The sequence below is a fragment of the Adiantum capillus-veneris genome, chromosome 3 (genome assembly GCF_014529385.1).
Source record: "Adiantum capillus-veneris isolate H3 chromosome 3, ASM1452938v2, whole genome shotgun sequence".
Taxonomy (NCBI): domain Eukaryota; kingdom Viridiplantae; phylum Streptophyta; class Polypodiopsida; order Polypodiales; family Pteridaceae; genus Adiantum; species Adiantum capillus-veneris.
In genome coordinates, this window is record NC_140933.1 from 124,993 (window position 1) to 137,520 (window position 12,528).

Here is a 12,528-nt window from a genome sequence, read left to right on the forward strand (position 1 = left end):
GTAATCAGACTACCCAAAGAGCATATAAATACCCAGAGTACCAAGGATTGTGCCACATAGCACCCAAGGCAAATCTGTAAACTATGAGTACCAAAATTCTCAAGGCAGTGCCAAAATGGTCAAAGAGAGAATCAAATAAAATAAATAAGCACAAAAGGTTACAAGGAAAGTACTAAAAGTACCAAAATAGGTTGAAGTACCAAATGTTTCAACAGTACCAAATCAGTATCAAGCACCAAAAGTACCCAAGTCATACTCACCATTACAGTATAAGACTGTAACTAGAAAGTACCAAAATAAGTAATCAGACTACCCAATGAACAGATAAGCACCCAGAGTACCAAAGATTGTGCCACATAGCACCCAAGGCAAATCTGTAGACTATATGAGTACCAAAAATTCTCAAGGCAGTACCAAAATGGTCAAAGAGAGAACCAAATAAAATAAGGAACCACAAAGGGTTACAAGGGAAGTACCAAAATAGGTTCGAGTACCAAATGTTTCAAGAGTACCAAAGCAGAATCAAGCACCAAAAGTACCCAAGTCAAACTCAACATTACAGTATAAGACTGTAACTAGAAAGTTCCAAAATAAGTAATAAGAGTACCCAATGAACAGAAAAGCACCCAGAGTACCAAAGATTGTGCCACATAGCACCCAAGACAATATCTGTAAACTATATGAGTACCAAAAATTCTCAAGCCAATACCAAAATGATCGAAGAGAGAACCAATTAAAATAACTATGCACCAAAAGGTTACAAGGGAAGTACAAACATAACAGTTAGTGTTCGATAAATACCCAAATCAGTTTAAAAAGTACCAAAACAGTCCAAAAATAAGCAAACCACTTTTTAAAAAAAACTGGAAAGTACCAAGACATTTAAAGAAGATACCAAAGCACTAAGCAGCATGTACCATAGCAGTCCCAAAATAGAATTGAAAAAGACCAAATGATCAAAAAAGCACCAAAAGTACCATGGATTGTGCCATTATAGAATCCAAAACAAAACAAATAGTACAGTGTAAGACTCAAAAATTAGAAACAAGTACCAATATAGTACCAAGTAGTTCAAATGAGTACCAAATGAAATGAAGCAGCAGCATAAAGTACTAAGGAAAGTTCCAGCACTGCCCTTAGTGTTAAATAAAAGTACCAAAACAGTTAGAGAAATACCAAACCAGTCCAAGATAGTACTAAAACCCATAAAAATGTCAGCAAATAAACCAGTCAAGAAGTGCAACATGCCAAATCACCAAACCTTGTGCAGAATAAAAACTTTCAACAGTCGTACACAATGCAATAAGCCAGAAATACAATACCTCCTGCTATTCAACCTCAGCTTGGAGCTTCTTGATATTTTCAAAAACCCCGTGCCATCGTAACAAGCACCGACTTGCTCCCATCTCAGCCTCCACCTCTCTGATCTCTTCATCAGGGATAGGTATTTGTTGCCGCAGCACACCGATGCGTGCCTCCAGGGTATCAATATCCTCCATCAAACTTTTTTGCCACGCCCTCTTTACCCTCATATACTAGTATAGCTGGTCCTTGTTTGCTTGAATAGAGGACTTCAGGTCTGTTAGTTTTGATGACCCTGGATGTGACACCTGCTTTTGGAGTCTTTGGAGCAATGTCTCTAAGTCAGGTAGGTAGTCAACCACTGCCCCTCTGACACCTTGCTCTGGTTCTGTGCAGATGTTGTTGCCACTTTGAGTCATGCGGGCCTTCTTAACTGACTGCGGGACAATTCCAGGGGAGGAAGCATTTTGCTTCCTCCATGTCTCAACTTTATGGTCAAGACCGCTAGTCCTAAATGATATCATCTGCAACACTCCTTCCCCAAACCGGGCCCATGCTATTCTATGCCCTGTTGGGTCTTTTATCGCTACATCACATTTCTCGAACGCATAACCCTTAGCAAATTTTGTGGTCAGTTCACCGCATGAAGGGGGTCCCTGATAAACTTTGGAGAATAGAAATCTGCAGTCATCCATCAGATGTGGCTGCAAATGATTTTATAAATTTTGTTGTTCTTTTGGAACTTGTACTTGAAAACAGATAACCACTACTCGGATGGAAAGTCCTCATCAGTTAGGTCCTTAGGGAGTTTGCCTTCTAAACTAAGGCCATACTCCTCATGCAAGTCCTCTGTTGTATAACAGAACCTGGTTTGTTGAGGGTACTCCTCCATTTTATTCTTACCTGAAATGTCAAACAAATCAGAAATTATTGTGAAACAAATCCAAAGTACCACATTTGTAACTGTACATTTAATAACTAATAACTAATGTGTTTACAATATGATTTATCCATACTCTATTTCCACGAAACTTCAACAATAGTCAACAATAACTTCAGTTTTAATCCTTAGCATATGATACACAAAGCTCTAACATAAAGCAGAGAAACTATAGAATCATGTACATTGTCTCAGCTAAACCTTTCTATCCACAAACATTGAAGGTCCACAACCACTTTTCTAGAATATCCTAGAAAATACACTTAATACTATAGAGCAAACTGGATAATTAGCATGGTCCAAGTCAATTTTCTAATTTTTCTCTCATATGCATATGGATTACAAATGCGATGCTCCAAGGTATCAAATTTTACACTGAACCTTTAAATTCAAAATTTTACACCATCTTATTAACACAAGCCTGATTCCAATGAATAGCTTACCACGTCTTGACTTGTTGGCAGATTTTGATTCATCCTCAACGACACGGTGTGAGGTCCGTTCGGAGTCGATTTCAGAAGCCTTGAACTATTTTGCACTAGCCCTTGTGTTGGGACTGCTTTTGTTCTCCAGCTCTGTTTGTTGAGAGGCGGGGGTGGAAGAACCTTTGTTGTTGCTTCTCCCATGGGTGGGCATTCCCTCCTTGGCCTTCCCTTTCTATTTGCATGCTGAAGGTGACGCTCTGCTGGCAGCAGCTCCCTTGGCCTTTGGGTCCTCATGGTGGGAGAACTCACACGATAGCAGCTCTGCTACGAGTCTGAGGGGGGAGAGAGAGAGCCCAAGCGCTGGTAGAAAGCGCTCAATTCAAACGGACGCAGTTCGGACCACTAAATCCACTAATTACACCACTACTCTCACACAGGCTGGCCCATTGTGAAACTGCATGACTTGTATTTTTGAGATACAATTATAGCTAAAAAATACAAATTCCAAAACTTTTGGGCCTCAAAACTTTCCCTCCAAAGGACCAAAAAGGTGGAAAAAAAATTGGCCCTTTTTTTGTACCACCATCCTTTGCTTTCAGCCTGGGGTAATTCAGCAAGAAGCATTGCTCAAAGAGGTGAGGAATTTGCTACAGGCAGGTTTCATTTACCCAGTCAAAGACTCAGAGTGGGTCTCTCCAATGGTAGTCACACCAAGAAGAATGATAAGTGGAGGTTGTGTAGACTACAAACCTCTCAATGCAGCCACAAAGAGGGATCATTTTCCCCTCCCATTCCAAGATGAAATTCTCAATGAGGTAGCAAGTCATGAGCACTACTCAGTATGTGACGGCTACTCAGGCTAATTTCAGATTAGCATTGCAGAAGAAGACTAGAAAAAGGCAACTTTCATAACACCATGACGATGTTTTGCTTACAATGTGATGCCTTTTGGCCTCACCAACGCTCCTGCCACATCCAACGCTATGTAACTTTTGTCTTCCAGCCATACTTTGGTAAGTCAATACGAGTCTTCATAGATGATTTTTGCATCTACAGTTCTCGCTCCCTCCATTTGAGCAAGGTCTATGATGGCCAGGCTAGGCTGCAAGCCCTGGGTGGCCAGCTTAACTTAGATACGTGTCACATTGGTGAAAGCAAGGTCAATATTCTTGGCCATGTAATTTTAGCAAATGGGATCAAAGCTGAACCTAGCAAGATTCAAGCTTTAGTATCTCTGTCATCACCCATCACAGCTAAGCAATTGGTCTCTTTCCTTCAGAAGGTAAGGTATTTGAGCAGGTTCATTCACTTGCTCTCTCAAGTGCTTCTCCCTCTAAAAAAAATCACCCATAAATATGTCTTCCTATGGAGTGAAGAAAATGAGAAAACAATTTACTGAAGTGAAACAGATCCTGGCTACACTTCCCACCATTGCACCCCCTGAATGGGACAAGCCATTTTATGTTAACCCCAGTGTAGGAAGTGATACACTTGGAGCCGTACTAATGCAAAAGGATCCCCAAACCTCTTTCATGCGTCCTATCTACTTCTCTAGTCGTGTCATGACCCTATCAAAAAAAGGACTCACCGTGGTAGAGCACATGGTGCTTGCATTGATGTTTGCCACTACAAAGCTCCGCTCTTATCTATTGCCTAGACCCTTTGTAATTTTGACAATGAAAGAGGTCTTTCATATGTGATGCAACACATGGATGTCTCATCTAGAATCTCTAAGTGGCTTGTTAGAGTACAAGAGTTTGATTACACCATACAGGTAGAAAACTCCACCAGGGCTAGTGTAGCAGGTATTCTTACCCATTGTCACTATGAATGAGAAGAAACTAAAGGTCAATACAGAAGGTAAAGAAGTGACACCAATGGTAGAAATTTCGAAGCTAGAAAGAGCTCATTCTCTTTCTTTGATGGGGCATACAAAAGAACAGTTGCAGTCTGCAGCTGGCGTCATCATTTTCAATGAGCAAAAGGAAAAGGTATTCTCTATTGGACAACTATTACACTCCCACTCCAACAATGAAGCAGAGTATGCGGCTTTAATTCTTGGATTAGAACATTGTTTTTTGCAAGGGATTCAACGCCTAAATGTTTTTGGCGGGTGCCATGCTTTTGATAAAGCAGATAAATGGCACTTGGATTTTATAAAAAATCAAGTTTTACTTGGCCAATTATGCCAAGTTAAGGATTTTGAGAGAAAGTTTAAGCAGTTCAGTTATTCATGTCCCTAGGGGTAGAAATCAAGAGGCAGATGCTCTAACCAATGAGAGACTACAAGATGTTTTCCCATAGGACTCATATAACGTTCATTGGAACGACAGGTCTTTGCAAGGAAGCCGTGCAATGCCATTCATATACCACCTCGTGTTGTTACCTTACAGGAGAAATGGGAGGATGATTCAAGAGAAAACCAACTGCCCATGTGCACTGCTTGCTCCTTGAAAGGCCCCTTGGGACAATCCTTTTGCCATGCCCACTCTCTAAACATGTAAAACAAAGTTTTTCTTTTTTAGCCTTCTCAAATTCTTCAGTGGAGAGGGGACCCCTAGACCCCTTGGGTTTTTTAGAGGCCTCCGATGCAACTACTATAAACTTTCATTTATTGTGCCTATGATGTGTGAGTGTATTTGCATGTGTAGTGGCAGGCACATGATTATTATACAGTGGTCTCTCATTGGGATCGTCATGAATATGAGCTTGCACTATTGCCTCCTCAAGCGTCTTGAGATCTTGAGTCTTGACATGCTTCTTAAGCTTTGGTGTCAGACCACGGATAAACCCACATACCTGCTGAAATGTATCTAATCCCTCCAACTTGAGAAAGACATCTCGGTAATGTGAGATATATTTCAACAGTGTTTTATCCTATCGCATGGAACACTTTACCAAGCAGACCAATTTTTGTGCGCTTCATTTGTGGGAAAAAATTCTTTTTTAAATATAGCCTCAAAGGTTGCCCAAGTGTGTGGTATGATGTCTTTCTTCTTGAGAGACATCCACCATTTGTAGGCCTTGCCTTCTAATGTCAAACTTGTTTGCAGTGCCTTGACTCCATTCGAGTGCGTCACAGACCGTGAATTCCATCCCATTTACTAAGAAATATCATCCGATCCTTGTGCCGTGCAAGTACCCTCCATAAGTGTATCCAATGGCGGGGTAACATCAGGTGGATTTGACATAGAGTGCTCGAAATCAAATGCATGATTCATGTTAAAGTCCGAATCCATGGCGGTGTGTGTTGTGCTAGCAAGAGATTAAAGATACCTTATTGTAATAACCGTCTGATGAATCTCTACGTCAGTTGGCAAAATGGTGCCCCAACGATAAAATTCTCATGTTTGAGAGGGGAGATGAATAAATCCTTTTTGTCCACATAGCTTTGGACATGAAGCCTTAATTTTTTAATTAAGGAAGTAACAGAGACGCCCTGTCCCTTGATAGCTCCATTGACTTTCAATGCATCTCCCATCTCGTGGGCTTGTATGCCTAGCTTAGTGGTCAACTCCGTGGATATGAAGTTGTGAGTTGAGCTAGGGTTAAAAAAAAATAAAGGCATCATGCTCTTCCATCTTTCGCCAAGCATAGGAAATGAGAAATCCTTGGCCAATGAGCATCCTCTTTTGGAGCTTCAAATATAGAGGCTCTAGGAGTCTCATTGTGGTCAATTCTCTTGGGGCAAGGACGGTAACCATGGCTTTGCTTCCCACACTTAAAACATTTGTGGTCCTTACAAAAAGCTTCTAGCTCTTTAGGAGAGAGTTTATATTTACCTTTGTAAACTTCCTTCTCCTTGGACCGATTGTTGTTGTTGTTGGAATAGCCTTGGGAAGAATTTTGGGCATTGGTTTTCTCCTTAGGATCACTTTTGTCTTTATTTTCCATGGGCTTGACATTCCGTCTAGCCCCTTGTTGGAAATTGATGCGCGAAGAAACCTTGGTGTGGTGGATTACTTTGGTGATAGAACTAGACCGTTGAGAGTTGACATACTCGGCCATCTCTTAGGGTAATCCCGCACAGAATTGTTGCTTTTGCTCAGCGAAGTCTATCTTTTGAAAGACAATAGCCTTGAGATATAAATCCCAAAACTTGTCCATATATTTGTGGATAGACTCATGAGAGAGAAGCTTTAAACTTCACCATTTGGTAAACACTTTGTCCTTTGCATCACTTGTAAGGAATGGCTTCATGATGGAAACTCGAAGAGTTTTCCATGCCTTTGGGGCTTCGCCGTTGCCACGAAGGCTAGCCCACCATTGACGAGCCGATTTTTGGAAGTGCATAGCTACATGGTATAGCTTGGAGGACTCCGTAAGTCCTCGTCTTCAAAGGCCGCATCAAATTGTTGGATGAAGGCCAATACTTTGTCGGTAGCACCAAAGGTGCCATCATAGGTGAGAAAAGAGATACTCTTTCCTCCCTCTTTGAACTTCTTTAACTTTTGTGACCTTCGCCATGCAGGGTAAGATTTGCAATGTCCTCCCCTCTTGTATTCTCTAGGAGAATAGCCATAGCTTTCATCGGTAGAGGAGGAAGAGGAAGATGAAGAAGAAAGAAGAGGGTGACCTCTTTCTTGCCCTTTTCTTCCTTTGTTTCCTCTCTTCCCTTTTGGAGTGACAAGGAGAAGGACTATGGGTTAACCATTTCCTCTTGGGAGGAGTTTGCGATCGTTTAGTCCGCCGTCTTCGTGGAGCCACATCTTCAGAGGAACTTAGGGATTCATTACTTTCTTGTTCTTTAAATTCCTCCTCTCGTATGCGAGTGAGTCTTCTTTTGGAGGTATGATCAAGAGGCCTCCTAAGCTCTCTCTCCTCTTAGAGAGGAAAGGAAATCCTATAAGCACGAAGTTGTTGAGTAACTTCGGCTTGCAAAGCAAGGTTGCCCATAGCTTGTTGCAACCTAGTAAAAAGATAATTAACAAACATGAGGGCATCATCAGTAGCACCTTTATGTGCAAAATCAAAGTTATCAATGTTCATTCTACTCTCTTGGTTATTGTCAACCGTGTTAATTAAACTTATGTGTTTACTTAGTATATGCTTTGGCAATTCAAAACCTTAGTTGCTACTTCTCTTAGTCTTTGAAAATAGGAACTTAAGTATCTACACCCACGGCTCGGATTGGTTAACTATAGAGAGTAGTGGAATGAGTCTAACATAGCGAAGTTGCCGAGGGATAGCTCCTTTCGGACTTCTTATGACTCAATAATGGTAAAGCCGTAAATAAGTCTAAAAAGACTCCATTATTAAAACCAAATCTCTCGAGGTGTGCACCATATCCCACATAGTGGCTCAACAAAACCGATAATAGATCCCAATCCCACTTAGCCTAATATAATTAACAAAATCAACCATTAATAGGCTACTTAAGGACCTCTCTTCTTAAGCAAGAAAAGAGAAACCAAATGCTCTGATACCAATGTAATGGAAATGGCCTATGAACTTTGAGAGTAGCGGAATTAGGTGAAGCACTTTTGTGAGATTACTTTGTGAGCATAGTGGTGAACTTAATTGATGGTAGCAACATAAACATGATACTTAGTTAACTTAGCATGAACAATACTTTTGCAAGAGAGAGTTTAGAGAACATGACAATAGTTGAGGACCGGATTCATACGGAGCCGGTCCCCTCTCCAATAGGCATTTGTATTATAATTTCTCCCATCAAGAGAGACTTGGTACAATACAATCTTTATGTTCCTTGTGACATAAGTGATGCAATGAAGATGGAAAGCTTCATGCATCACAAACATAACATTAACTTTGTAGAAAGCATTAACTATCCCAAGCCTCAATCCCAAGGCCTCAAACACCTTCGAAGGTGGAGAGAGCTAGCGGGGAATGAGGATAGGGAAGAGAAAGAAGAAACGGGGAAGAAACATTCCATAGGAGAAAGTAATAGTTTTTCACTTATCATCACTCTTCTTGCTAGCATACATAGTAGCATAGTAATGAGGATGGAGAAGATGACAAGCTTAAGCATTGAAGCATGGCTCTTGGCTGGATTTGCATTCCATATCCAAGAGTGTTGGTGTAGGTTCTCACTTCTCACAAGCTTGGAGAAGGAGGTGGAGTTCCTCAACTTTCATCAAGTGAGAATGATCCACAAAATGAGTGTGTGTGTGGTGTATATCCCCCCAACAACCCCCCTTGCTTGCTTGGGGTGAGTTGTAGCTTTTACACATGTTTCAAGCTCATTGGATCCCTCTCCCCCCTAGACAATCACATGCACCATGCATTCAAGTACATGGGTAGTCTTTGGACAAGTGTCCTCCTTCCCCATTAGACAGAGAGAGATTGAAAATATCTAGATATTTGTTGGATGGAGCTAGAAGCTCATTGGACCCCTCTTTTAGCCCAACCAATAGCATTCAAGCACATCATGTGGTTAAGCATAGGGAGAGTCATACATGTGTCCCATGTGCTCTTTGAAAAAGGGGTGCCCTTTTGGTGAGTGGAAAGTTAAGCCAAAGATTCTCCTAACTTTGGGACTGCAGAAAACCATAGGGAAAGGTCGAGAAAATGTGCACTTTTTGAGCCGTTGATACAAAGGTTATTAATGGTGGACAAGTGTCCTCTTTGATTAAAAAGAAGGTTTTTATAAAGATTATATCTTTCTTTTATAATGCAAAAGGATCTTTCGATTGTTGTAACTTGGTCTTTTCATTTAATGCTCACTTTGACTTTCTTTTTTTTCTTTGTCGTTGTTTGTTTGTAAATGGATCCCTTCATTTAAGAAACCAATGCTTTTCTTTTGAACTTTTTTATTTTAAACAAATTTTTATAATTGTAAATTTTCTTTCATTTGCAGACAATTTAAAACTAAAAAATATAAAACTGTTCTTAAATAAAAGATTTTTTTACAAATAAGAATAAAAAACGTAAATTGTGAAAAAACTATAAAAGTTTTCAAAAAAATTTACCTTGTCCTTAAATGAAAGAATTTCTTCACAACTAAAATTTTTTAAAAAAACTTTTTGCATTAATATGCAAGTGTCACCTTGTTACTTTAAGTGTAACATGTATCATTATTAGGAATTAGATTTAGACATTCCGAATATTAATAACATACATTTCAAAGGAGAAACTCATATATATATATATATATATATGTCACATTTACCAATTGACCAAAAGGATGTTGCAAGAAGAAAAATACCATTAATTAGTGTCATCTTAACGAGCTATTATTATTATTAACTTAAATTTTTACATAAATTTACTTAAGCATACATCATTCGTTTAGAAATGTTTCTATAATGCAATGTTCAATGTCATTTAATCATACTTCGATGTCATTCAAATATTGATATTAACTCTAAAAATCCCAATGTATATTGAAATAATCACATTGGTTTCTTCATATATAACATTTATCTAGAAAAGCAACAAACACAACTTTCAACTTCGGCCAAATATGGTCAACAAGTAGCTTTTCCATGTTTACCACTGAAACAACTTGACCTATTAGTCACCTTTTTCCATATATCTATTACTCTCTTTATAACATACTCTCTCTACAACCTGTCAAAATATTTATTGTGAAAAAATAAGTGTTACAAACACAAATGATAGCATTCAATGTTGTGCAAAGAACCCCTAGATTTTCTACTAGACTTCCCGTGATCCTTATTCTTACATTACATTTCTTTAGGCATGCGACTGTGATTATTCACATTATTTCCTTCAAGGGGCCTATTTGCCAAAGGCTCGTGTTAGACTAGGACACTTGTCCCTCTCACATCTCGCTCGTGGCCACCAAAACGGAGTCACTGGGATGAATACAAAAAAGACCACGTGCAGTTGCAAGTAGTCATCGTCAACCAAATGGTTAACCTACTAAGTTTCAGCTTAAGGATATGATAACTTTACAATGTTGGGAGGATGAAGGCAGACATAGAGGCAAAAATGAGGGAAAATACAAAGGCAATTATGCACTGAGAGCTTCAACTATAAACTTTGGGGTTATTTTGAGAGTTTTTTCCAGTTTTTCCGCCTCATGTGTGACCCTGACATGCAAAGCACACATTCCTCCACCCTTCTCTAGAAAGGGCATTTGAGGCCAACGTTGAACAGGCAGGCCAAAAAAGCCTATCCTCTTGGAGCTCTAGAAGGCAAAATCTTGGTCTCTGACTCCAATGTATTTGTCCCCCAGCATTTGCCAAAAGATTTTGCAGCACTCCATGGTCTAGACTCTGTTGATTGCTTATGCTTCATCTTAAGCTCCGGATGCTTGATCATCGGGTCTTTTTCCAGAAAGTATGAGAGAGATTTCCAACCCTCTGCTGAAGGCCTGATTGAACAACAACCTTGTCTGGAACGTGGAGACGAATGGAAACCATGAAAGAATGGCAATGGGGAAGAATATAAGCATGCCCATCCCTGCATCATAGTACCACGCAATGTCCCTCACAAAACGCCACAAATGCAATTGCTTCATCAGACGTTTCCAAGCTACGGCAATCTGTAGGGAGAGCTCGAGTTGAGACATGACACATTTGCTTATAGAAATGTAACATTACTCACACATACTTACACAGAGAAGACCCCAGCCAGTAGGGATGAGTGCCAACAAGCTTGCTAATACATCATGCATGGTTAGTTTCCTCAGAGCAAGTGCTAGCAAGAGACCCATCACTATTATGATAAAACACATGCCTTGAAAAAGCCGCAAAACCATCTGATAATTGACTAAAGTCGATGGACTGGATGAGAAAACCTGCACATAGTGAACACTCAGCATGAGCAGAAAAGTAGACCGGAAAAAAGTGATGACAAATTTCCACTTTTCGAATTGGAAGTGAGGCCTAGGTATCTGACCAGAAATATAAGAATGAAGCATACAAAGACAATCCATGAGAATCCATAGACCTGCAAACGAAGATTAGCTTCATAACTCTAGAAAAAGGGATAAGGTTGACAATTATGCCACTAACGAGAGACATAGTCCCTTACCTCCAGGCTATTATTGCCTTTTGTTATTTTGAGATGGTACACGATGCCAAATTGGAAAAGCATGAAGCGCAAGCTCAAGAGGCTTTTCACTAAACATGTAGAAAGAGATCCACTAGTTTTCTGTTGAGACATGAAAACAGACAACGTTGCCAATTGCATCATGTATCACTTGCTAAAAAAGAAAAAAATTAGATTTTTTTTTTGGTAATGCCATGCATTCTACTTGGATTACACACTCGACAAGACATGGCTTAGGCATGCTCGCCTTAAGACTTTTGAAGGTTAAAAAATCTCTCAAGAGGGATCTATGGGCCCTTAATTGCACACAATGCAAGCTCACTTCATGAGAGGGAGAAAGCTTTGGCAAACAGCCTCAATTATGTGCCACTAATTTAACAAAAGAGATGGGGCTGATACAAGAAGCTAGAACTCCCCACATAGGACCAAGGTCAAACATCACAATTGCTTAGTTTCATAATGTGGAAATCAGCAATGCCCAGGTTATCTTGAATATCCACTTGTAAAGAGCCGATAAAAAGCTTTAATATGACTGGTAACTCCAGATTCCATTTCCGCTTTAAGTTCTGACTGTAACTTTTTGGTAGAGCTTTGAGAAATAAAGCTATCCGCAAATCGTCTTTTGAATAGAAGATTTTTCTAGGAAAAGAAGGAAAAATTTGCAGCCAAAGAGCTCTCTCTATGATTTTGATAGTCTGGCTAGATCAAAATTTCTCTCGCTAGCTTATTGCTTTTCGGGAAAAGTTTTTTGATCAGAATTTCTCTCTAGCTTTTTTGCTCTTTGGCCAAAGCTGTTTTCATGTGGTCTCCTTGTTGTGAATATGGGGAGAGATCTTTTCTTTTGTACATATGGTTCTTAATCAAGCATGATCTGCAATT

At 39.8% G+C, this 12,528-nt stretch overlaps 1 protein-coding gene across 1 annotated transcript; it reads right to left on the reverse strand.

The window, feature by feature from the left end:
- Window positions 1–10,192: 10,192 nt before the first annotated feature.
- On the reverse strand, window positions 10,193–11,793 carry LOC147460413 (callose synthase 9-like). Its single transcript, XM_086498458.1, has 4 exons — window positions 11,632–11,793; window positions 11,497–11,547; window positions 11,213–11,395; window positions 10,193–11,140 (listed from the first exon to the last, which is right to left on the reverse strand). Exons 1-4 carry the CDS (start codon window positions 11,791–11,793, stop codon window positions 10,895–10,897), a joined length of 642 nt encoding a protein of 213 aa, XP_086354584.1. The 3' UTR covers window positions 10,193–10,894.
- Window positions 11,794–12,528: the final 735 nt, after the last annotated feature.